At 45.0% G+C, this 26,270-nt stretch overlaps 1 protein-coding gene and 1 long non-coding RNA gene across 3 annotated transcripts in view; both read left to right on the plus strand.

The window, feature by feature from the left end:
• Positions 1–2,635: 2,635 nt before the first annotated feature.
• BBOX1 (gamma-butyrobetaine hydroxylase 1) overlaps positions 2,636–26,270 on the plus strand; it is a 42,889-nt gene continuing 19,254 nt past the window's right edge. The window contains exons 1-4 of one of the 2 annotated variants that reach the window (XM_056354047.1): positions 2,636–2,770; positions 7,970–8,041; positions 9,378–9,790; positions 11,375–11,489. In XM_056354047.1, coding sequence (XP_056210022.1) covers positions 9,428–9,790; positions 11,375–11,489 — 478 coding nt within the window. In that variant the 5' untranslated portion in view covers positions 2,636–2,770; positions 7,970–8,041; positions 9,378–9,427. The remainder of the gene's footprint in view (positions 2,771–7,969; positions 8,042–9,377; positions 9,791–11,374; positions 11,490–26,270) is intronic. The other variant, XM_056354044.1, reaches the window with a different exon arrangement.
• On the plus strand, positions 14,622–24,411 carry LOC130155992 (uncharacterized). Its single transcript, XR_008824288.1, has 2 exons — positions 14,622–18,801; positions 24,162–24,411. It is a non-coding gene; the product is annotated as an uncharacterized LOC130155992 (long non-coding RNA).

Consider the following 26,270-nt stretch of genomic DNA (forward strand, 5'->3'; position numbering starts at 1 on the left):
ATTAAGGTATGTATGGTTTTGGTGGGTTTTGGTTTGATTTTTTTTTTTTGTAATGAAGGTTACTTTACTTAAAACTCAGGAATAAATAAACAAAGCAATTTGTAAACAGTATAAATTTTGTAAAGAATATATATGAAATGAACCCAGTTATCTGCCAACAGACATCCAATCTATGAAACCTTGAAAATAATTGGAATTTTCAAGCTCTTAGTTTCAAATAATGTATTTCAATGGAGGGAGCAGGGAGGGAAAGTATTACGTGAGTTACTTAGTAAAAACTAAAATAAATAAAGAAACCAAACCAGGAAGACAGCCATGACTACCAAGAGTATGTGTGTTCCATAGAGAAAATGGGGAAAAAAAACATGGCAAGAATGTGAAAGAAAGGTGGAAAATGGATTTGGGACCTAATTTGAAAGCAACTAATTCCTACCACCCTTTCCTTAAAAGAAAGTAATGCATCCAGCTCCATGCATTACAGCACTACTTTGGCACGTTAGGGTTGTTTTATATTGAAGATGTTAAATGATAACTACCAACAAAAATATTTCATTTCCTATAAGTCGCAGACTCCGTCTTAGCTGTTTCTAACTGCCAAAATGCTTAGACAGTCTCTAAACAGTCATTGAATATTTTCACTTCTGCATGTACTTGTTTCCATCCGACTAGCCAGCTTTTCGTCTTTATGAATGCTTTACTGTCTGTGAAAAGTGCTGCTTAGGCAAACTTTATGTTGAAGGTTTTCCCTTTCTTGGTTATACTGAGGCACCAGGACTTTTCTGGGTGCTCTGCAGACCACAATACAGCCGCTGGGTGTCCAGTGGAGCAGGTGCCTCTGGGAAAGAGCTTCCCATCAGGAGGAAAATAAAGGTTTTCCTTTTATGTCTTAGTTCAGCTCTTCTTTTTCATGTCAGCCATGCCACCAGCTTATGTGTACTGAAGAAGTTGGGGATTCCAGCCCAGTGCAAGCTGAAAACTTGAAGGTCAACATGGGCCACTCCAGCCAAAACTTGGTAGGTGCTAACGTCCCAATGTTGCCTTCAGTGGCACAACCATATTTCTGTCTCTTAGGACCTCCCTCCCCCCAACCATGAGGAACACACTGTTCAAGTAACTGCAGAGTTAACGCATTTGCTAGTCAGCAGGTATTGGGCACTAAATAATGAGGGCATGTTAATGCTGTTCTTAAATTTATTCCCAGGAAGCTCATCTGCCTGAAGCTTGCTGATCACAAGACTTGCCTGACAGTAAAATCATCTCGTAGAATCACAGAATCATTTAGGTTGGAAAAGACCTCTAAGATCATTGAGTCCTACTGTTAATGTAACACTGCCAAGCCCACCACTAACCTATGTCCCCAAGTGCCGCATCCACACGTCTTTTAAACACCTCCAGGGATGGTGATTCCACCACTTCCCTGGGCAGCCTGTGGCAGTGCTTGATCACCCTTTTGGTGAAGACATTGTTCCTAAAATCCCATCTAAACCTCCCCGGCGCAATTTGAGGCTGTTTTTTTTCTTATTCAATCACCTGTTACTTAGAAGTGAGTGCCATGCCCCTCGCTGCAGCCCCTGCCAGGCAGCTGTAGGGAGCCATCGGGTCCCCCCGAGCCCCCTCCTCTCAGGGCTGGACCCCCCCAGCTCCCCCCGCCGTCCCCCCCCAGCCTTGTGCCCCAGCCCCTTCCCCAGCCCCTGCCCGGCTCTGGACACGCTCCAGCCCCTCCGCGTCCCCCTGGCACGAGGGGCCCAGAGCTGAGCCCAGGGCTCGAGGGGCGGCCGCCCCAGTGCCCAGCGCAGGGGGACGGGCACTGCCCCAGCCCTGCTGGCCACGCCAGCCACTCCTGGCACAGCTCAGCATCCTTAACTGGGAGGGTGCGGGCTGCTGGCACAGCTCAGCACCCTTAACTGGGAGGGTGCGGGCAAGGGCTGCTCCGCCTGGGACAGCTGGGCTGGTTTGTGCCACAGCATGGGCTCTGTTAGGCCGCAATCCCACTAAACCTTCCCTGTGAAGGCCATCTTTTATTTTTTATGAAGTTCGCTGTAGGCTACACCTGGCATGTAAAGACCTCAGTTGTTGGGTGGAGGGGAATTTGGGTTTGTTGGGGCTTTGGGATTTTTTTTCTTCTTTTTTCTGTCTCTCTCTGCTTCTGTTGTAGGGGCACATGTCTCAGCCCACCCAGCAAGGCCAGCCAGGCCACGCTGCGCTGCGGTACGTTTCCTCCTCGCTTCTTGGTCCAAGGAGGTTCCTTGCTCTGCCCAGGGAGGAGCTGGTTACACACCGGGAGCAGCAGCCAGGGGAAACGGCCCTTCCCACCCCTTCGCCCTCAAGCCAAGGCCAAAGGCCTTTGCAAAATCCATCCCTGAGCCAAGGGCACGGTCACAAGGAGCCGGCCGAGCCCGGTTCTCTCCGGCGTGTTCAGAGGGCTGAAGATCCCCCTTAGGCTGAAAGAGACCCCGGCACAGGCTCCCCGGGGCACACCGCGGGGGCTGCAGCCAGCGGCCGGGCCGGGCCGTGCCCCGCCGAGGGGGCAGCGGGCAGCCGGTGCGGGGACCCGGGCCGGGGGGCGGGAACGCACCGGCCATAACGTCCCTCCCGGCGGGGGGCGCGGCCGTGGGGGCGCCGGTCTCACCTCCTCGGCGCTGCGGGGCCGCCTCCCGCAGCCCGGGGCGCAGGTGGGGGCGGGGGCGGCTCCCCGCGGGCGGGCCCCGGCCGGGAGGGACGTTACGGGCAGCCCCGCGGCGGTGCGGCGCGCAGGGCGGTGTCCGGTGCGGTACGTACCCGCTGCGGGTCGGGTCCGGGAGCAGCGGCGGGGGCGCGTTTTGCGGCGGGGCGGGGCGCGGGCGCTGCGGGGAGCGGGCGGCGGGCGGTGCCCGGGCAGCGCTTCAAGGCACGGAGCGGCCGTGGGAGCCACGCGGGGCCTGCGCTGCTGGCGGCCGGGACACCCTGCGTGGGGCCGTGACGCTCTTTGTGGGGCCATGATGCCCTCCACGGGGCTGTGATGCCCTGCGTGGGGCTGTGGCACCCTCCACAGTGCCATGACGCTCTCTGCGGGGTTGTAACACCCTCCACGGGGCCATGATGCCTCGTGTGGGGCTGTGACACCCACCGTGGGGCCATGACACCCTGTGTGGCTGTGGCACCCTCCACAGGGCCATGACTCCCTATGTGGGGCTGTGACACCCTCTGTGGGGCTGTGACACCGGGCCGTGAGGCAACCAGCACCTGGTGCAGCAAGCTGGCTTGAAGGCATAGCTACAACTTGGTTATGACACAAAATTCCATTGGTTTCTCTGCAGCTTCTTAACCCCCTGTGAGGAGAACGGCCCTTACCCGAAGCAGCTCAGCAGTCTTAAACGTGCCATTCACCAGAATTCAGTAGCTGTGCCGGTAAAGCTGGTGGACATGCTGCTGCTGTCAGCAAACGGGGGGGTCTGGGTGGTGCCTGGTGAGGTGAGGTTTGAAGGAGACTAAAGCAGACAGATCTTTTGAGAAAGAAAATAGTGAGGACTGCCACTTAACTGAGGAGCTGGGAGAGCCCAGGGGCACAGCCACCGGGTGGTGGGGGTTGCCTTCCGTCACAATTGCCGGTCCACATCCTGGCCAGCCCTCGTGGTGCTGAGGGTTACAAGCGAATAATGACAATGTGCACAGAAAATCCATGAGCCTGAGCTTGGGACAGTGTTCACGTGGGATGGTGTGACTTGTAGGAGCCATTGGTAGCGTTTGTTTTAAACTACATGAATGTGATCTCTGGTGACTGACAGCAGAGTTACATATGGTGTCTTCTAGGCTCACGGATAACAGTGATTTAGAGACAAGAAATGTGGAGAGCTGTAATGCAAAGAATTTGCTTTGTGTTGTCAGCTACCTTTCCATTCGATTGTGGTTATGAGCATGCTGGCTTTAGGCAAACCGATGAGTTCTGCTCGTAGTTTAGTACAGAATGCAACTTCAAGTATACAATAGCAGCATGGGGGTAAGTGCCTGAAAATGTTGAGGGAGCAAGGGGATAAAAACTCTTGAAACTCTTACTGGCAATTTAACCTCCATTGATTTGAGATCAGCATCTCACATTTATGTAAAAACAAAAGGAAAAAAAAGAAATAACAAGGCAAACCTCTAAATAACTGTCATGAACTGAAAAACTAGGCTGAGCGTGATAAAAAAATCCACGTCGTGATTGATTCCATTAGGCATCTTCAGTAGCCTCCTAAAACAGGAGATGTGTTTTCTGCAGGGGCATGGCACCATCAGCACCAGGTATTTGGATTTGGTTTTCTTTACCAGCAGCTCAACTGTCTTGGACTGCCGGTTTTTTGAGACATAAAGTTGTATTTCTGTAGCATTTAACTTCAAGGTTTTGGGAAGACAGCAGTATAATGTAGTAGTTATAGTTCTGCAAATGATCAGGAATGGAAATGGTCATTTTGCCCAGTTACAGCATTTACAGATATTTACTGTTAAAGGAGAAAGAATGTTTTCTTCGCCATTGAGCGGGAAGGTTGGCTTTTCTGTGGTACTTTTAAGCATGCAATTGCAGGATTTTCTGGAACATTTTGAGTTCTTTGCTGCCATTTGCGGGCTGACCTTAATGTCCTATACATGTTCAACACAAAGAAAAATCACTTAATTAGAAATCAGGAATAACACACAGTTATGCAAAATGGACACCTTTCCTTTCCGTACAGCATGCTGGAAATGGGCAGAGCCACCAGACAGGGGTTTCTTGCCCATGTGGCAGCTAAGGCTTTGCTAGTGCTACTTGAGGAATGTTTCATCCCAGCTCTATGGGTTCTGTCATCCATTGCTCCAGAAAGGAGGAATGCCAGCACCAAGCTTCCTTGCACCTGGAGCTATTGCTTACCCTCTTCCCCCATGCTGCTGGTCCCCAGGATGGTCAGAGTCCCTGGGTGCTGTGTCTACCTTGCAGCTGGATAGCCTGACCGTCCAGGTCTTGCACAGTGCAGGTGAGAAAGAGCAGACTCGATGTGCCTGATGCTCACCTGGCACACAGGCGCCAGCTGGGAAGGCTGGGCACCATAGCAGTGGTGACAAAGCCCCAGCTGGTGTGAAATGCCTTACTGGAGTTATCTAGTGAAGACATGCCGGGTGGGCTCTGTGGAGAGCTTGACTCAGAATTTGTTGCCACTCCACTGATGCAAACCAGAAAAAATCCTGCTGAAGGGAGAAGTCACTTCTGTGGTGCTGTGTGTTGTGTATGAGACAAAACCTAGACTTGCAGATCTAATTTGTGTATCTAAGAAGAAAAACATCTGGAGGGCATGGTGTAGCAGATATTTTTAATCATTGTCATTTGTCATTTTGTTTTAATAATGACACTATGATATGAATAACTCAAGGAAAACAATAAACAGCCTTTTTATTGTTACAAGATTTCTCTGGGTAGGTGGCTAACTGAAACAATTGCGTTACAGCAAAGACAGAAGTTTAATGCAAAAGCTGCAGTGTATGTAAACAGTAAATGCTTAACCTCACCACAAGGGAAATCTTTTTGCTATAATAATTTTCATGCTTCCTCTTCTGTAGCCAGCAAACTGAATAACATTGGAGCTGGAGGGCCCAATTCTCTTCTAATTAACAGCAATGTTATGCAGGTACAAGTTCATTGACTTCAATAAATAGACATAAATGAAAGAGCTGAATATGACTTGGAGCAGAGTAACAGTAGACAAGGTAGAGTTGCATATTTAATGAGCCACATATAATGACTTTTATTAGGATTGGAAAGTGTCGAGCGGAATCGTTTCCTATCCTACACGTATCAAAGGCTCCTGCTGCAACCTGTGAAGGAGATCCTCCCCTCTCTCTGCAGGATGCAGTGGCTCTTTCAGATTCTGCCTATTAAGAATGGAAGTATTTCAAGAGATTACTTTGTGATCAACAATAGATTTGACTGATGACACTAAGAGCTACAGTCTTGTGCAACAGGGGTACTGCTGATAGGAGTGTAGGCTTTCTCTATGTGGCAGTGAAGTTTAGGGCTGCCACCATCCACGATTCTCCCAGCAGTATAGGGTTTAATGAGTTGTACATAGCAATAATTGTCTGTGAACAAAAGTATCAGTTAAACATAAAATTCATGAGAAGTAGTCTTGCTGAATGTAAACGGATGGTGTAACATCCACGTTGGAACTAGTCACTGAGGCTCTTTTTGTAGTTATTGGAGAGGAGAAAAAAAAGAGTTCAGTTCATCTCATCCTAAAGCAGGTTTCTGAAAAAGCCAGCTGAATTGTGATCCAGATGGGTCTGTTAGGAGTGTTGGAAGTGGTGCATGTGATGCTCAGGGGCAGGTCACTGTGGTACATGTCTGAAATTAGTGAGGTGAACTCTGCTGTACAAGCTTCTCGCATTCAAGCAGAGCTGAAAATTCCCATCTGGCTTACAGTCTTCCCCATTGTAACATAAATTACGTGTATCTCATGTCAGTAACTTCCAAAAGTTTTCTTTTTCTTTTTTTTTTTTTTTTTTTTATCTAAGATTGTGTCTGGAAGGATTGGTTGCATCTGCTTTTTTTAGGTTGACCTTTTGTTCCAAAGCATTTACAAAACTTGCTGTCATGGACTGAGAGTATTTTGCTTGACATGCAATTGATGTGACTAAGCTCTCCATTTACCAGGTGAACAAATGCCAGTTAAGCAACTTCTGTGATAGGAAGACAATAAACTCCCCTCAGTTTCTTGCCATTAAAAAAAAAAATTAAAAAATCTGATGTGGTTTTCTATTACCCCTGGTGCTATGATGAATCTTGTAGAAACAAGTTCAGATTTCTTAATTGAATGATAAAATAGGAGATGCCTAGAAGCCTTTTGAATCTGGCAAGTTTAGTGATGAATCTTCCCTGAGAGACACTGAGAAAGTAAAGGCTTACATATTTTTTCCAGTACCTTGTTTTGCCATTTGGGAGAAAAAAATATATACAGTAAATTCATATACAACATCCAGGTAGTTATTAGATCCATGCCAAAGTTAAAGTTAAGAGCCTTTTCTTGAACACTAAGCATGTGAAATACACTTTAATTATTTGGCAAACCACTTAAGTAAGATGAGAAAATTGTGTACAAAACCAGTATGTGAACTACTGGATAGGCAGATGTAATGAATCTATGAACTACATTATGACAAACTTTGTAATGAGCTACTTAGGTTGGTGTATTATGTATATCCAGTTCTCAGAATTTCCCCTGGCCCACTCCAGTAAGCCAGAGGAGCTTCCTGGTGGCCTTAAACTTCAGAACCAAATTCTGGTTCTCGTGGTCTTGTTTTAAGCAGATACCTACAGGAATACCTACATATATTTAGCAGACGGAGAAAAGCTTCCATATCCCCAAAGGTGCTGGGTAGCTGGTTCTGGGAAGAGTGTTTTGTGCTTGAAATCCTTATACACTGAAATACCGGTGGAATAAATTGATCCGACCATTTATGTTGTTTATACGCTTTCTCGCAGCATTCTTAAATTCCAGTGGATGTGAATGCCATGCTTTGTGCTGGACAATTCAGCTTTGTCCAGGTGTCAGGCATTTTCTAATCTCGCTTACCCTGTTGTGACTTGCGAGGTTCTCCGGTGTACAGCTATCTGTTCACCCATCTTAGGTAAACTGGAGGAGGGGTACTTGCTGAGGGTGCTCAGTTCTGTCTGCTTCATGTTGGATATGGGTAGTATTAGCATTTGAAGGGATTCAGATAATTTTGTATGCAGAAGGGCAGGTATCAACAGCCTCTGAGTAGCCTAGGCAATTAGGCAATGGTTTCGTGCCTTGAGCTTCTGCATCTTAATTGTCCTAATTAAATCTAAACTATATTTTGGTTGCTTAAGTGTATCTGTGGATCTTATCTATTACCATCAGGTAATCCGCTGCCTTGAACAGAGAACTATCCTGAAAGCAGTACAGATGTAGCGAGAGTTTACAGAATGTTAAAATGATCATGCTCTTCTTTTTTTTTTAACCAGATATTCTAAAGTTTCAGTCTATTGGAAAGCTTCATTATGTTCCAGTACTTGTCTTGTTTCACAGAGGTTAGAGTAAGTATCCAATTATCACCTGTTAAAAACCCTAAAACGTACCACATCTTTGCAGTCGTACATAATAAAACTCTGTTCAAGAAATTTCAGAAGGATGCTGCAGCCAGTCCTGCAGTGTAAATATTTGTACAGTTAGGAGGAATATTGCAGTACTTGAGTAATGCTTTAGAATTAAGGTGGAGATACACATACATATATATTTACATGCATATGTTTGTGCACATATTTTATATATATATATAAAAGGAAAGTTATTCAATCTGGATATGAAGCCATTTTTGGATAAAAGGTGTTTAAATCTGTACGCACAGCAGCATAGCTGTGGCTTGGACTGCATTGCAAGTGAAGGTTGGTAATTACCGGGTTCCAATGAGGCTACTGCAGGCAAACAGGAGAAAGTAGAAATCAGTATTCTGCTTTGCTATACTTAATCAAATGAAATAAAAACGAGACCCAAGGGTCCTGTATAACGCAGTTCTAACTTGTAGCAAAGGAAAAATTTCAAAAACCTTCTGATAACTCAAATAGGTCTTAGTGAGTCAAAATACTGAAGCCAATGAGGTTTCCCTGTGCAAAGGCAACTGGGGAGACCCTGGCCCTGGCAAGGGATCAATATTTGCCCTGTGATCTCAAGAACAAAAACAACAGAAAAAAATACTGAATAAATGTGCAATATTTTAAATGGTTGAGCAGTCTATTAAAATATATGTAATGACTTATTGATTCAGCGGGAGACCAAATATTTTTCTGAGTAAGAAAAACATTAGGCCAGAACTTCTTTTCTAAAATTTGGATGCATCATCTTTCTGCAGTGCAGTACGCAGCTAGCTTTAAATAAAAGAGTGTATCGATAGAAAGCAGTCCAGCTGTGAAAGAAGGAGGCTCTTGCAGAACTCTATTGCTGTAGCTGAAGTCACATTTAAAAAGCTTTTCCTTGCAGGGAGGTGGATTCTGTGCTCTCTTTTCCATAGTTTCCACAGCAGGAATTAAGGTATGTGTACTTCAGCTTTTGAACATGGTTGGTAGTAACCTCTACCTTGGATTTGTGGGATTAATCTCAGGGTGTTTTTTTAAAAGGGGCTATTTGTGCAATACATACTGAACAGACTGCAGAAACAAAAGATACACAAGATGATGAATGAAACTGAAGCCCTGCAAAACTAAGCTATTTTTTTAATAGATGGGTCTGAGTACACCCTTTGCGCCTCAAAAAATGTGAGCAACAGATAGTGAATATTCCTAAAGGTCTAAAGAAGGAGGGAAGAGAATCATCTTAAAATGGTCTTTTTGCTCTACTGACTCCTTCTGTAATAGAATGCTCTTCTGGGTGTTTTAGGTAGTCCACGAAGGCGTTCTCCCTGCAACGATTTCATTAAAGCACCCAAAATGTGGAGGGTGGTGGCTAACCTCCTGCCGAGGGCCAAAGTCCCCAGGAGCAGGGTGTGCTGCCTGCAGCCGGCACAGAAGGGCAGGAGCCTGCTCGCCGGGACCACGGCACCGCTGGTCCACGCCACCCAGTCGCTCAGCATGAACCTGGGGATACAGAAGGTGGAAGCTTTGGACACGGGTCATTTTATCCGTGTGGAGTGGGAGGACGGGAGCGAGAGCCGCTACCCCTGCGTCTGGCTGAGGGACAACTGCCAGTGTCCCCAGTGCTTCCTGCGCTCGGCAAAGGCACGCAGGCTGCTCATCGAGGACCTGGACGTGAACATCGTGGTGAAGGAAGTTGCTGTGGCAGATAGAAGAAAGGTATTTGAAGCAAACCTTTTTTTTCCTCTCGTGAAACCTGTCTAACAATGCTTGTTAGTCTGTAAATTAGAGCCCGGGAAGCTCAGATCTTCCCACTTTTATATGAGACTTCACTTTACAGATGTTATGCAGAGGCTGCAGAAACCCAGGCTTCAGGTTTTAGACTGTAATTGTGCTTTTAAAAATTCTGCTGTGTATTTCTTCATCACTAGACATTGAAAAGAAAATGTAGGCATTCCCCACAGATTTAATTACCCTTGCACTTCCTCCCCCCCCCCCCCCCTTTGTTCTCTAAGTAAATGGCTTGAAAATAATAAAAAAAAAAAGTGGCAAAGTGATGGTGGCCTTGGTCCCTAACAAAAATACCACTTTAACTCATTTCCAATGTGCAAAATACTTCATCTTGGAGCAAGCACTCAAACCCAAAGTTGAACCCAATATTCAGAGCTGGCCCGGTGTCTTTATCTGCATCTGACACTTGTTCATGAAAAAGAGAAGGCTGTTGGGCAAGAGAGGACAGGAACTGCCCTCCCTGTGAATTTTAATCTTTCCTGCCACATAAAAACCTTATATATAATTTCAATTTTATGGGTTATATTAAAAGCAATACATTGCTCCTTTGATATGCAAAATCATTTCCTTCATTTTACACTTAAAGATGTTTTAAATGTGTTAAAGATGCAGCAGTCAAGGCTGCAGCAGCTGGGGCAGGCTCGTTGCAGGCTGGGTTTGCAGGGTGTTTGCAGAGGCTGACCCAGACGGGAGCATGGCTCAGCTGCAGGGTGAAGGTCTGTACTGAGGAATTCCGGGCTCCCACATTGATTGATTGTTACTAGAATTAATGCCATATAAATTCATTATTTGAATAGGCAAATGTGTTAAAATAGTAGAGGGAATGCCTGCTTCCACTTATACTCAGAAACTGAGGAGAGCACATCATGTCAATGGGTGGAATTATGTGGCGTGGGAATCAGTATCTGCTGGACAGCCTTGAGAATTCAGCTGAGATCATGTGCTGCACTGAGCTCTTGCAGTTCATGACAAGCAAAGGCATATGCTTTATTTCCATGGTTTTTTCTGGATTAAAAAAAACAAAAAACAATGCCTTTTTTAAATTTATTTCAAAGAGGGCAGACTTTTCATAACTAGGGGAGCGATTTCTCTCCTATCATTTCTTTTTTGCCTGTCTGTCTTGTCCTTTTTTGATGAGCTGTCAGTGTTTTGGAAGGCATTTTTTCTCTCTTTGAGTGGTGGTGAAGCATTCTCCCCAGTGATATGTGCCAACTTCCCTGGTTCTCCTCTTTCTGCTAAGCACAGCTCCCACAGTGAAAGCAGCCCACACAAAACAGGAAATTAGGTCATGAGTTCATGTAGAAATAAGCATTTATAAAAGGTGTCAGAATTTGGATGATGTTCAGGTTGGGTTTTCATTACTTGTTTTACATTATGCTCCAGGAAAAGCTTAACTGTGATATTATTGATCTAAATATTACAATTTCTGCAGTTTCTAAAGGAGTTTCTTGTTCTAGGTGATGTTTTCTGATTTTTTTTTGTTTAAAATTATCTTTTCTTTTATACTGGAAGATCTCTATTACGTGGCCTGATGAACACGCAAGTGAATATGAAGCTGAGTGGTTGAAAAAACGGTGCTTCTCTGAAGAAGCCAGAGCAGAAATGCGAGAAAATTTATTTTTACCAGGTAGGAATTCAAAGCATATCTCTAATGTTTGTTCCAAATACAAATAATCTGACGGTGACAGTCCCAGCTGTAAGCCACTTGTGTGAGGACCAGGTCTACCCAGCTGGAGCAGTGGCAGCTGCTCTTGGTGCTCAGTGCCAGGCTGTGCATGCTCAACAGGAGCCTGTGGTTACCCATTCCCTTTTCTAACCTCAGGACCTGTGAAGACTTCAACTGGTTGGGCTGTGTTTACTTTCCTGAGAGCCTTTTCTTTCCAGAAAGGGTCAGTAGGTCTCAAAAATGAGTTTTGTGGACCAGCAGTGGTGTATGTGAAAATGCAAGTGTGCGTGTGCTGTTTAAATTATTTAAATTCTTGGATTTAGAAAGATCATTCAGAATTGGAAGGGAGTTATAACCAAAATAATTTTTCCCTTTCTGTGGCCACCTGTTAAAAAGTAACCGTGTTGCTTAGCAGCGTCTAGTGCTGAAGTTCAGGCTGTGTTTGCGCCGTGTCCCACACTTATTGCAGGAGCTGACTGTGGGTCATGAAGCATTTTGTGCAACGGGCAGTGTAACGTTTACCCAGTACAAATGACTCACCCGTCTGAGTCAATAATTATAGGTCCACTAGGTTTGTCATGACGAACACCATCATTCCTTTGGCAGCCTTTCAGATTGCAAGCATGAGATGTGTGAAAACCTGTAAGATTTCTGCTGTTGCTCTTGACAGTGTTCCTGTGAGATTTGCTCTTGCAGACATTTGTGGGTCTGTATTCAGAGTTAAAACAGTATCCGTTAAAACAGGATATTACTTCAGGAAAAAGAAACTAGAGGCAGGCTGATGGCGTGAAACTCAGATCCAGGTATCAGTTTCCTCGGAGTTCAGCAAAAGGCAAATCTGTGATTGGTTTGTGCTCCTTTATTCATGTGGTTTATATTCTAACAAAGAAAAGAAATTTTGTTGGTTTGGGTTTTTTCCCTGAAAGATGAGAAATGGGAAAATATGTGGCCCTAGGTATCTCCTGCATCTGAGCTTTGGCACATTAGGAACAACTGAAAGGGCCAGTAAGCTTTCCAAATTTCTGTAGGTCAAATATGCCTTAGCTCTTAGCACATGCTCTCCTAAACAAAAGTAAGTTCTTAAGATTCAGCCTTTTATAACTGGCTTAAAACTTAAGTGATGAGTAATATTTCTGTTCATTTCAGTGGATCCTGTAACAGACTCTTCTTTGTTTGGAGTGGAACTTTTTTTCCCCTAGTGATATAAAAGTTCGTGTCTACTTTAACTCTGGCAAGAGTAAACTACACTGTTTACTATTTCAGAGGGTTGGGCATGTTCCCAGAATGAACGTAGTGAAGATGCAAACCTCATTCAGGGAAACTAGACTTGATTTCTCATGTAGTAAGAAATTTATTTGGGAAAATGAAGGTGCTGTGGAAGCTAGCAAGATGTTTTGTAGCCTTTTGAGGGGAACAATGTAAATTGAGTGCTGCTTTAATTAATGCCCAGGCAAATTAGTCTACATCTCTGGTTGTTTATTAGCGAAAGGTATCAATAACTGAGATTTCAGATGTAATGCTACTTTTCTCTCCCTATTATGAGGTCTAAGTGGCTGTGATTTGGCTACACACACACACATTTACACAGTGCTTGCTCTCAGCATCTAAATACAATGCTTGTTTTGGGGGCCAGTTCTCCCACTGGCTACCGCTCTTCTGCACTGGAGTGGTCCAGGTAAAATATACCCCAAAGACATGTTTTATTCTTTGGGCAATGCTTTTGTAAATTCTGTTTTCCATGCCATATCTGAAGAAATATGTTTATAGAAGTTGTACTAAGTAAGGGCCCGCGTTAACTCTGGCTTTGCTCAGTAGTGTCATTCTGCTCTTTCTCACTTCTCAGAGCAGAGCTGGCTCCTTGTGGCGGACAGCTTCTCCCAGCTTTTCTCAGGTTTCTGTTGCAAAAAAAGGCTACAGTTACAAAGTGTGTGAGTTTGCTGGCTGGCTGTATAAGACCTGTTTCTCATTGTGTATCAGGGTAGGTTTAGAATTTGCTTCCTTCTGGTCAGTGGAGTCACACACTGGAAATTACAGGCCCTTAAGTAGCTAATCATATCCCAGCAGGATAGTATTACGGACAATGAGATGGAATGCCAGCCCTGCGTGCTGGTTCAACAAATACAAGAGCAAGCACACTAGGCTGCTGTAGTTTGAGGTTAACCTTCACTGCTGACATTGGGGTAGCTGTGGCTACCTCTTTTTTTCTGTCTTTTTGAAAGTAAGTTACTTGCTTTGGGTGTTGCTTTTATGTTTTTTCATCATTTCTGATTCAAAAAGAAAGATGTTAGTCATATGTCAAATCCAAAAAGAAGACATAGTGGGTTGTATGTCAAGGTTTTGGCAGCAGGGGGCAACAGGGGTGGCTTCTGTGAGAAGATGCCAGAAGCTTCCCCCATGTCCAACAGAGCCGGTGCCAGATGGCTCTGAGACGGACCCACCACTGGCCGAGGCTGAGCCCATCAGCAATGGTGGTAGTGCCTCTGGGATAGCGTGTTTAAGAAGTGGTGGGGGGGAAATCTGCACAAAAAAAAACAGTTGAAGAGAGGAGTGAGACTGTGAGAGCAACAGCTGACACTGAGGCCGGTGCAGCAGGAGCAGGAGGGCTCCAGGCGCCGCAGCAGAGGTTCCCGGCAGCCCATGGGAAGCCCCCGGCGGGGCAGGCTGTGCCCCCAGCCCACGGAGGGTATGGGGGGGCAGAGCCCCACGCCGGGGCAGGGGGTGCCCGACGGGGCTGTGACCCCCTGGGCAGCCCAGGCTGGGGCAGGGTCGCTGGCAGGACGCGTGACCCGGGGGGGCCCACGCCGGAGCAGGCTGGGCCTGAAGGACGGCACCCACCGGGGGGGACCCACGCCGGGGCAGGGGGTGAGGGGCTGCGGCCGGGGGAAGGGCTCACGCCGGAGGAGTGTGTAGAGGATTGTCTCCCGTGGGAGGGACCCCAGGCTGGAGCAGGGGCAGGGCGTGAGGAGGAAGGAGCGGCGGAGACACCGTGGGGTGGGATGGACTGACCGCAGCCCCCATTCCCATCCCCCTGCGCCGCTCGGGGGAGGCGGGAGGGAAATCGGGAGTGAAGCTGAGCCTGAGAGGAAGGGAAGGGTGGGGAGAAGGTGTTCTGACATTTGTTCGTATTTCTCATTACCCTGCTCTGATCTGAATGGTATCACAGTAGTTTTCCCCCAGTTGAGTCTGTTTCGCCCGTGACAGCGATGGTAGGAGCGATCTCCCTGTCCTGTCCCGACCCACCAGCCTGGTGCTGTGCTCCCTCTCCCCTGCCCGGCTGAGGAGGGCACTGACAGAGCTTAGGTGGGCACCAGCCCCCAGCCAGGGTCAGCTCCCCACAGAAGAGTAGGTCAGATTTGCACTGCATGATGGAAGTGACTATAAATAGCTCTTATAGCTCTGTGGCAATACATCAAGATTCTGCTTTTAAAAACACTGCCAGATCCTGTCTGTGTAGTATGCAAAGTCTGGTATTTGTTTATAAGAGCAACAAAAGAGCCATCTTCTACTTCTCCAGCTATGGTGTTTCAAAGATAACTTTTTTTCCCCTCCTGTTTACTTGTGTCCTCCCCAACGAACTTTACAGGAGTGATTTACTACCTCGTGCAGTCTCTCTGTAACTCAGATTGTGTGTGTGGTGGAGGAAGCTTGTGGAAGACATTGAGTATACAGGTGCTTTCCAGTACCCAGCCTCTCATGACATTGCTTTTGCTGAGGATTATTTTCCAGCACACTGGCATCCCATCAATAGGATGTGGGAGAAAAAAAAGTTCAATAACATCACAGTTATATTTTCCTTTTGGGTAGAGAAGAAGATTCAGCAGAGGTAGTACCTGGTGCTACTTAATATTTTTGACCTTAGGTTAGGTTAAGGTTTTAACTTGAGGTTAAAGATTTCAGATTATGATTGTCCTTTAAAATGTGATAAAATGATGCTGGGTGTGTATCCAGCTCCACCAAAGTTTGAGTCAGAATGTTAACAGCATCAGTAGTGCTTTCCATTTCTCTGTTAGGTCCTGAGAGATTATAATTTCAAGAGGAAGAAGTTAAAAGTTATATTTTACTAAAAGAGTTCGGTCATTTGAAAATTTATCCTGTAGTAATTAATAAGAGCTGCACCACAATTTAGGGTGCCATAGACATAATTCACAATACAGCAAAAATACACTTGGCCTTCAGCAAACATTAAAGCACACATTGTAGACAAATTAATTTTAGATTAAGGAAATTAATCTATGCTGTCTAGACTTCCTTTCCCACATGACTCCAGTACAGAAAGCTTTAACCAGCACTGACCCAGCTTGCACAGTAAATGCTGAATAATTCCGAGTGTTCATTGATGCCTGTATGCCATCTGCAGGAACTGAGCAAAGGCCATCTTCTCATTTTGTGCAAAGTCCAGTATAGGTGACTTTTTATGACTAACCCAGTCTGATCAAGAAATGGGATTCTTTTTTTCTCCCCTGCACCCCCATTTTATTTTTCTGAAATTGAAAGAGACGGTGACTCATTAATTCTTTCAAACACATTTAATTCTTACCATTTTGCAAAGCTTGTAGATCTGTAGCTTTATTAGTCATAATGTGAATGATCAATGAAGACACAAAATAATTCTACAAAGCCTTTGGTTTTGTCCCTTACGAATTGTTCAGCTACCTTTGTAAACATCAAGATTTTTAACCTGGCTACTGCAGCTGTGCTGTGCAAGTGAGACCTAAGGCTACCCAGGCACTAATGGCTCATTCCTATCTTTCTTACCCCTTCAGCTTTCAGCCCGTATGTTCTTAGATTTCTACTGTAGTACAATGGAAACTATATGAACTGTGGTTACGCAGCGGGAGAAAACATGCTATGCTGACATGATAAAATAATGAAGAACATGAGTGGGATCAATTACCACCAGGAAAGACTGGCAAGAAATACAGTCTCTGTTCAGTGCAGCTTCTTGATAGATTTTCAGGCTGAAGGGTCTTTGTGGATAAAAATGGGAATAAAGTTCCTTTTGTTCAGTATATGAGAGAATAACATGCCCTGTGGGATGCAGAATTTTCAAAGACTTTTATATAGACTTCTTAAAAATATTGTTAAATGGAAGAACTTAAATATCTTCACATCACAGGATCTTTTCTTTTTTGGTTTTATGATGTATGCTTTCCTGTCCCTTTTCCAAAGAATTATGGACCTGATAATTTGTCAAGTTGTAAATATTGGGCAGCATACTAACATTTTTGTCTGGGACTGTGGAGAAGGAGATCTTTATAAATGCTGCCTATTTTAGTGTAGCCCTATTACTTGTCTCTGTCCTACTACTGTTGGACTTACCTGGCTGTAATGGTCTCTGGGACCAGTCAGGAGAATTCCTTCCCTGCTTTTCATGCAAATAAATAGGAGTTGTTTAAAAATAGTTCATGTGTATGTCAGACATCAGTGTTAGAAATCAGACCTCCGATCTGTTGCAGCTACTAGAAGGATTAAAACTGGTGCCCATATGTTTGAATCAAGCTCAAAGATCTCCCTCAAAAAACCCCTAAAATTACTAATATGTAAAGCATAAAGATTAAAAAGGCTGTAGGAAATTCTGTGCTAAAATGATGAGGAAGTCCCCATATAATCTACTCTGCAATTTACTGTATGCACCTGGTATAAGTAATCATCCGATAGTCAGCTGCAGGAAGGCAGTATGATTCTCAGCCAATTTCCACTTTGCTAATAATAAAAACATTTATTACACTTTCAGCCTTGAGCTGGTATGTAAATGCTGCAAGTTTCACCCCATTTTCTGTGGCTTTATTCCTGCAAACGAACCACTTTATTTTAGTTATGGCTCTGAAATTTTATCTGCTTCTTCTGTTCAGGGTGATTATGCCTTTCTAATATTTTGAAAGTTTTATGCTGTGTAGTGAAGACAGTGGTTTGGCTTGTGCTCTGAGTATGCAACTTTGTCTTTTGATTGTTTTTCATTGTTTTCTTTGGCATATTTAGTATTAAAAAAAGTGGTCAGATTCATATTCTTAGCATAAAGCGTTTGTCACTGTTGCATATGAAATTTTCATGAATGCGCTAAGGAAACGTGTCATCTTTAAAAAACAGTCAAAGAGTAGCTGTAATGGTTTACCGTCAAGGCAGAACGATATATCAAGATGGGCTTTGCGAAGGTCTGTGCTTTCTGAAATACTGTTCCTTATTTTCATCCATGACTATGATAGAAAGAAATAACCGCATTAAACTTGCAGATGACACCAACCAGAGATTGACTGGAAATGTGTTGAAGGATCAGGGTTGCAGTTCTAAATGACCTTGGCAAATAGGAGAAATGGTAAAAATGTAAAAAATGCTTTAATGCTTTAATGAGTCTGGTGACCTGTTCATCTAGCCTAATGCTCAGGCTCCAGCAGCAATGTAGTAAAAGCATCTAAGCCAAACCACTCTCTGCAGTTTGACTCCATCATATTTCTTTAGCAACCACAGTCATGGCACCAGGGTTTCCTGTGGGATGCTGCAGCTCGGCAGCTGTTTGAGTGCAAGATAGAGAAAGGACCGCCCGCGTGGGGTGGGCTTGGTGCTGATCACAGGCTGAATCTGAGCCTGTGCTGGCAGACTTTTGGGCTCAGGGCTGACATTGCTTTCAGCTGAGCCCAAAGAGAAGCCTAACCTGCAGAAAAGATCAAATAGTCCTTCTGCTCCTGTTGATGGAGTAAGGTTTCCAGAGCGTGTGTCAATTTTGGGCACTATACATGAAGAAAGACTACAAAGTGCCCATTGGAAAGCACTGTGCATGATCACTAGTCTAGAAACAGTGAATGATTCAAGTGCAGGGAGCAGGGGGAGCGAGAGGAGGAACCGTTTGTTTCCACGTTCATGGTGGATACATCACTATACAAAAGCATGTGCACCTATGTGAACAGGTTTTCTTAATGCTGTTCAGAATAGGTAAAAATTGGAGCTCAGATAAACTATAAAATGTTTCAAATTAAAAGGAAGATTTTAAGACCTGAGGTGAGCCATGTTTTAATATCAACAACTTTACAAGCTGCACTGGATTTTTTTCCTCCCAGATACCAACTGCTGCTGCGTTTCAAACATTTCCCAAGATTAGTAATACTTAGAGCTGTACAAAAGCCATTTTCAGCTTTTGGCATGTGTCATTACAGAGTACATTGGCAAATGTCAAGGGGGAAAGGTTACTCCTGCAGTAGCTGAAAGACTAAGCTCTTGGCTGCATCAAGATGCCACTGAAGGGCTGGGAACTTGGAGCCTTTCTTCTCTGAAACATGAGGTAGGATTTATAAGAATTTGTGTACCAGCCTACACTTTTAAAAAGAAAAACAAACACAAACTACTAAGGACGCTGGCTGCACTTCTCACTGGAAGTGAATTCCTGTGGGAAAACTGGAACTTTGAGAACAGAGTTTATAGCCTGGCCAGGCAGGATTTAACTGTATTTACCACTTTCTATCTTTGTTTTGTTTTGGTGTTTGTTGGTTTTTTGGGGTTTTTTGGGTTTTTTTTTTTTTTTAATACAGAATAGCTAAACATTGAAAAATGCCTAAGAAGCTGCTTTATTTGAACCGTTTGACAGTTTTAATAGCTGCCTGGAGAGTATCAGTGAACAGTTCTGTTTCCTTGAAATTTTGCAATTTCCATGTTGTAGTGGTACTGTAAAGCTTAAACATCTCAGCCAGTAGGCAGTGTTGACTCCTGGATACACTGCAGGGTCTGGGAAAGGATAAATTCCCAGTACGTGGCGGGATTCACATCACCGATTGTTTTTACACAGAGAAAAGACTGCTTTTGCATGTTACTTACAGAAACAGTCTGAATCGGCTCCGTAGGGCTGGAGATGTGAGGCCAAGTGAGAGCCTCCCCCGCAGGGGGTCTGGTGGGGACGAAGGCCAGCTGGGTGGCTGTTGCTGGAACGTTCTCCCCAGATCTGCTCTAGGGGTTGGCAGTCCCAGGCGGGTATGCTGAGTGTGCACCGTTGCAGTGCTGTTGCAAAGCGGGTGTTTGCAACGAAAGCCAAAACCACCCCAAAACCCAACACCATTGGCTGCAGAAGGGGCATCCCGGTGTTAGGTGGAACCTTTAGCAAGCACGGTGGGAACTGGGAATTTGAACAAGAGGAGTCTACAGTCCGTGTACTCGGGGACGCCTGGGGCTCCTGGAGCTGTAGTTAAATTCCAGGTACATACATTTATATCCCAAAGTGGGGGAAGACCTGTTGGTGCATTCCTTGAAATACTAAAATTCCTCTACCCCTTGTTTTATGTAAGGAAGATTGGGAAAATATTTATTAGCAAGACAGCAAGAAAGATTAGGAAGGAAAAGATGAAACTTAACTATTCCATTAGTTTTCACGTGGTTATTTACCTGCACCAACACTGAAGCTTGAATTTGCCTTTCAAGGGATATTCTTGGCAGTTCACACAGCATACCTAAAGCTATTTAAATTTCATAACTTTTAACAGAGAAGGAGGAGAACATTCATATTTTATTTTTCACCCATACATCAGGTGTGTGAAAGGATGTATATTGAGTTAAACACACTGGAGCAGTGAGTAGCAGGCCATGGAGTGGTCTCCAAAAGGAATTTAATGAGGTGAGATTACATCTCTCCTCAAGGATTGCACCTTTTTTTCCTTTTGAGAACATGTTGTGAAATTCAACAGCTTGTCAATCATACAACAGCTTTGAAACACGAGGTAGAGTATAAAAGATGGTCTGTGTGGATAGCTTCTATTTGGGTATGTGCGTTGTGTTTCTTGGACAGTCTTTAACCAGCCTTAGCCAAAGGGGAGAGGAGCACCACTGGCTGGAAATTTGCAGACTTTGCAACTGTTGAAAAATGTGTAACTATGTAGTGTCTGGGTTTGCTTTTTTCATGAGCACGTTGCATTTTGTACTTGGTACCTATATCTAGAGAGAAGAAAAAGAACCCCCCAAACCTGGCTCTTTACATCTTTTTGAAGTACAGCATGTCCCTCAGTCACCAGGTGGAATCCCCGGAGCTCTCATTCTGAAACCTGCTTGGAATAGTTTTTATTACTCCTGTCCGCTGAAAGGATTTTGGAATAGAGAGACATATAGATGTTTTATAAATTATGCCATCTGAATTTTGCAATGTTTATGATCTCGTTTCTAGTGCGTAATCTCTGTGATCAATGATTGGGCAAGTTAACTGAAAATTAGATAAAATACCAAGTAAACTCTGATGCAGATGTGATTTAAACAAAACAGTTATTCTATGAAATAGATAAAATCCTTTCACGCTTTATTGTGCACTCTCTTAAGAATAAGCAGCTTCAAATTAAATACATAAAAGCGAGGGAAAACCAAATTACATCTTTACTGTAAGAATAAGAGCTCTGATTCAACATCCAAGAGAATGCTTGACTTAAAACACTATTTTTTTTAAGTTTTCCAAAATACTAAAATCAATGCAAAATTTATGAAGAAAAAAAAGAAAGATAGCATCTTTGTTCTGTTTACCCATTGCTGTGTGACATCTTCAGTTTGAATGTGTGTATGTGTTTATTCGTGCATACAAACCACTAAACTGGCAAACTTGTGAGACATTACAAGTGGAAATTAATGAGAAGAGAGCAAGGGAGTGTTGTATTCGGGGAACAGAAATCTGAAATAGCTCTTTCATACAGGGGAAAAGGTAAATACCTCACACCTCTTTCTGTGCATTACAGTAACGTCGAAGGGCAGGTGTATCTGTCCCAGTGGTCTTTGGTACCTGCCAGCAGCGCTGCTTTTCAGGTCAAGCGGGCAGATCACGCCTCATTTCCTCATCCTGCAAGTTAACACACAGTTATTAATACCCTACAAAAAGTCTCAAATATGTCAGCCCCAGCGTTGTTACCGAAGGGGCTGTAGTATCGCCATCACCAGGGCTCTTCGGCTTCTGAAATCGGCTGAGCTGCGGCACTTGGCAGCTCTGTGAGCGGTGGCTGCCGCAGCCAGCCCGGCTGAAATCTGTGGAGGGGACAGAGTGCTGTCATGGTGCGGGGTTATAAAGGCTTGCATGCTCTCTGTTCAGTGATAAAGTATTTTTTCCTGTGAATTAGAACTAAATGCACCGTGCGAACGTTTCAGGGGGTAGCAGCAGTGTGTGAGGTAGGAGCAGGGCAGAGGTCTGTGCGGAACCTGGGAGCTCGGCAGCAGTGGCGCTCTGGGCCGGGGCCATCCCTCCTCTCAGCACCTTCTGCTCTGTACACCCCTCAGGAAATAAATTACGCTGCTCCCTGGGCAGTGTTTTAACTCCAGACCTTACCTGTGAGGGGTCGCTGGTTGCGTCTCAGTGCCAGGCATCTGCTGCCGTTTTCTGGCTATTTATGCAAAAGGGGAGGAAAAGGGTCTGTGCTCTGGTCATTCCGTTAGGACAGCCTCAGTGTCTTCTGGAGGTCTCTCACTTTGTTTTCAGCTCCCAGCACCAGGCTGCTGTCACTAAACTATTAACTGTCGTTGCCAAGCAGGTAGCCTAGCTCCTCTTCCTTGGCTCCAGTTTCCCCTGCAGCCAGCAGCAGTTTTTACTCAGTCTCCAGAGTCACCTTCTTCCTACCAGTCAGTGTCCCCACTTCAGCTTCCCTGAGTTTTTCCCCAGGTAATGCACCTCCTCCTCCCTAGACAGCTTCTCGCACTGTTCAGTTCACCTCTTCCCCTCTCAGGGGCCTGGGACAGAGGCTTTAACGGAGAGCAGGGGAATGGCTCAGCTCATCCTCATCTTTCCTTCTCGTCTCTCCCCAGATGGCCGCATCCACAGGCAGCCTCCGGCAGCGGCTAGGCAGGTGCCTGGGCAGCACAGCGGTGGGGACACTTGCAGCTGGGAAGCTGTAGGAAGGTCTGCTACCAAGTCTCCTCGTGGACTTGGACCTCAGCAAGCTTGGGGTAGGGGGGGATTCACCAAAATGTATTTCTCACATTGCCTCAGTCACTAAAATCAGAGGAATTAGAGCCTTTGCTGGATTTTTTTTTTCAAACATGAGCAAAAAGTGTACTGCCGTGCTCAGTTCTGTTCTAAGGTACAGCCAAGCCTTTTGACTTGACTGTTCTCTCCATAAATTCAAAGAAAGAAATCTTTGGCATGAAAAAATAGTCAGCCCAAAAGATTATCTTTTGCTACGGTTATAAGCATTAAAAACAGCTTTACAACAGAAACACCAGTTTCTGAGGAAATAGTACCACTTGTTAATAACAACTTTTTCCATATTAGAGCTACTGGTATGTGTGGGGTGTGTATCTGGTATCATAAATATACGTAGACAATAGTAGTGCAAATGCAAGGGAAAAAACAATTACTGCTGATGCCTTCTAGCAAGGCAGCTTAATAAAAGCTGTATCTTGACCTAAGATTCATTTACACTGGTAAACCTGTAGTTGTTTCATTTTTAATTTACTAACAATGCTTACAAATGCAGCTTGTTAACAATAACATCACTACAGAGTCCCTGTAGCAGCTTTCTTTCAGGTGCACGGGCAGCCATTTCACTTGGCTTTAAACCCGGTTCTATGTTAAACTCCCTGTACCATTTTAAATGCTCCATGAATAAACAGAAGACCAGGATGGGCTCAGTGATCCAGGGACACCACGTGGTATTTTAGGACTTTCTCTGGAGATCTTTCAGCTGTGGAGGAAAGTCACCTTTCGTGGTAAAGTATCCAATGTGACCCACAACTGTGGCTTCCAGTGTCCTCTGCCAGTAGCACAGACAAATTAAATTAAAATTAATTGCATTAAGAACTGGCAAAGTCCAGAAAGTGTCCTGGTGAGAAGCTGTGCTTTGGGTTCCATGATTAATTTCCTGCCTTTTTGCTTTCTGTCTTACATTACCGATCCCTTGAGTTCCTGGCTGAATGCACTGGAGCCATTAAAACTTAGGTGATACCTGTTTTAGGGTTGTCTGGCAGGGTTAGTCTGGAAGGGGGGGGGTGGAAATGGGCTGGGGGGAACAATCTTTATTATTTTAACAAACTGATCTTGGCCTATGAATACTGAGGCCAAAATAAAGAAATGTGGTGTTTAGTTATTATGTGGCTTTGCCTGTACTAATGAGTGGCTATAGCACTGCCTTTTATTGAAAGAAATTAATTTGATTTCAAATGTGTCTGAAAATGTTAAAATGTACCTGACTGGAGTAGTTTTAAATAGATGGCTAACAAAGAGGTTCTTCCTGCAGCATCCCGATTTGTCGTAGCTTCTCCACATGGACAAATGAGTCAATCAGTATTTTTTTCTAAATCTCTTGTATGCTAATGGTATGAGATGAATGTAATTTGAATTTGTGGAAAATTATTTGTGAAATAATGGAAAGTATGAATATTGGGCTGATTCTCGGTTATACATCACTCTGGGAAAGTCAGTGACACGTCCCATCACTTGGGGAAGAGCAATCATATTATTAGTATTAGTATTATTTACCATTATGATTTCTCAGTATTATTTATCATTATTATATCTCTTTTCATACTTCAGAATATTCTGAAGGCGACAGGTGAGATGAGTCCCAGGGGAATGGAAGTTTGAAGTTAGAATTACACAATTTTTGAAACACGCAGATGGTCTGTATTTGGCCTTGTTTCATGTGAGTGTGCTAATTTTACACAGATATTACTTTCCTCATCTGTGTTTTGCAGTGGTGCTGCTATATCCTTCACCCCAGCTGTGGAGCCTGCTCAGGGTGAAAGGAATATTGGGACAATTTTGCTGCCAAACTGAAAAAAATGTCTGTGGAGCATCTGCAAGGTGATATTTTCCAAAGCTGTAAGCACTGGCCAAACTTGACAAGTTTCACAGGAATAGCCAGTGTACGTTCCTAAGATGTGACCAACTTACATGCCAAAATTGACACTTGAAAGAATAAAAGCACTGAAGCTACTCCACTAAGCCAGTGTGAAAATTTTGACTTGGCTGATGTAGATTTATCTTCACAGCTGTAGGCTCTGGATCCACTTCGGCTGTTGCTGAAACTTTTTGGTGGATGCTGCCATAGAAAACCCCATCCCACATGGTTAAGGTTTACCAACGTTACAAACAAACAAGCAAAATACACCTAGAGGGAAGTGGGAGGCAGCGCCAGTGGTAGGAAGCTCCTCCAGCTCTGCTATGCGTTGCAAAATGGTTCATGCACATCAGCAGGGACACATAAATAACGGGCCAGAGGTTGTACTTCATCTGGGAGGGCAATAGAGGACAAGTTTAACCTCATGTAACCCCCAGGGCCTCGATTTGACGTCTAGTAACCTCAAGTTGACCTCAAATAACCCCGGGGGCCTCAGTTTGACCTCGAGTAACCCCGGTTTGCCCCCTAGTAACCCCCCGGGGGCTAAGTGGTTGTCCTCAGATGACCCCTGAGTCCAAGATTTTGGGTAAAGTTGACCTCTAGTAACCCCATATGCTAATTGGTGTCCTCAGATGACCCCGGCGTGTTCCTAAAAAAGGCAGTTTGACCTCAAGTAACCCCGGGGGCCTCGATTTGATCTCTAGTAACCTCAAGTTGACCTCAAATAACCCCGGGGGCCTCAGTTTGACCTCGAGTAACCCCGGTTTGCCCCCTAGTAACCCCCCGGGGGCTAAGTGGTTGTCCTCAGATGACCCCTGAGTCCAAGATTTTGGGTAAAGTTGACCTCTAGTAACCCCATATGCTAATTGGTGTCCTCAGATGACCCCGGCGTGTTCCTAAAAAAGGCAGTTTGACCTCAAGTAACCCCGGGGGCCTCAGTTTGACCTCTGGTAACCTCGGGGGCCTCGATTTGATCTCTAGTAACCTCAAGTTGACCTCAAATAACCCCGGGGGCCTCAGTTTGACCTCGAGTAACCCCGGTTTGCCCCCTAGTAACCCCCCGGGGGGGGCTAAGTGGTTGTCCTCAGATGACCCCTGAGTCCAAGATTTTGGGTAAAGTTGACCTCTAGTAACCCCATATGCTAATTGGTGTCCTCAGATGACCCCGGCGTGTTCCTAAAAAAGGCAGTTTGACCTCAAGTAACCCCGGGGGCCTCAGTTTGACCTCTGGTAACCTCGGGGGCCTCGATTTGATCTCTAGTAACCTCAAGTTGACCTCAAATAACCCCGGGGGCCTCAGTTTGACCTCGAGTAACCCTGGTTTGCCCCCTAGTAACCCCCCGGGGGCTAAGTGGTTGTCCTCAGATGACCCCTGAGTCCAAGATTTTGGGTAAAGTTGACCTCTAGTAACCCCATATGCTAATTGGTGTCCTCAGATGACCCCGGCGTGTTCCTAAAAAAGGCAGTTTGACCTCAAGTAACCCCGGGGGCCTCAGTTTGACCTCTGGTAACCTCGGGGGCCTCGATTTGATCTCTAGTAACCTCAAGTTGACCTCAAATAACCCCGGGGGCCTCAGTTTGACCTCGAGTAACCCCGGTTTGCCCTCTAGTAACCCCCCGGGGGCTAAGTGGTTGTCCTCAGATGACCCCTGAGTCCAAGATTTTGGGTAAAGTTGACCTCTAGTAACCCCATATGCTAATTGGTGTCCTCAGATGACCCCGGCGTGTTCCTAAAAAAGGCAGTTTGACCTCAAGTAACCCCGGGGGCCTCAGTTTGACCTCTGGTAACCTCGGGGGCCTCGATTTGATCTCTAGTAACCTCAAGTTGACCTCAAATAACCCCGGGGGCCTCAGTTTGACCTCGAGTAACCCCGGTTTGCCCCCTAGTAACCCCCCGGGGGCTAAGTGGTTGTCCTCAGATGACCCCTGAGTCCAAGATTTTGGGTAAAGTTGACCTCTAGTA

This window comes from Falco biarmicus, chromosome 10 (assembly GCF_023638135.1).
Source record: "Falco biarmicus isolate bFalBia1 chromosome 10, bFalBia1.pri, whole genome shotgun sequence".
Taxonomy (NCBI): Eukaryota; Metazoa; Chordata; class Aves; order Falconiformes; family Falconidae; genus Falco; species Falco biarmicus.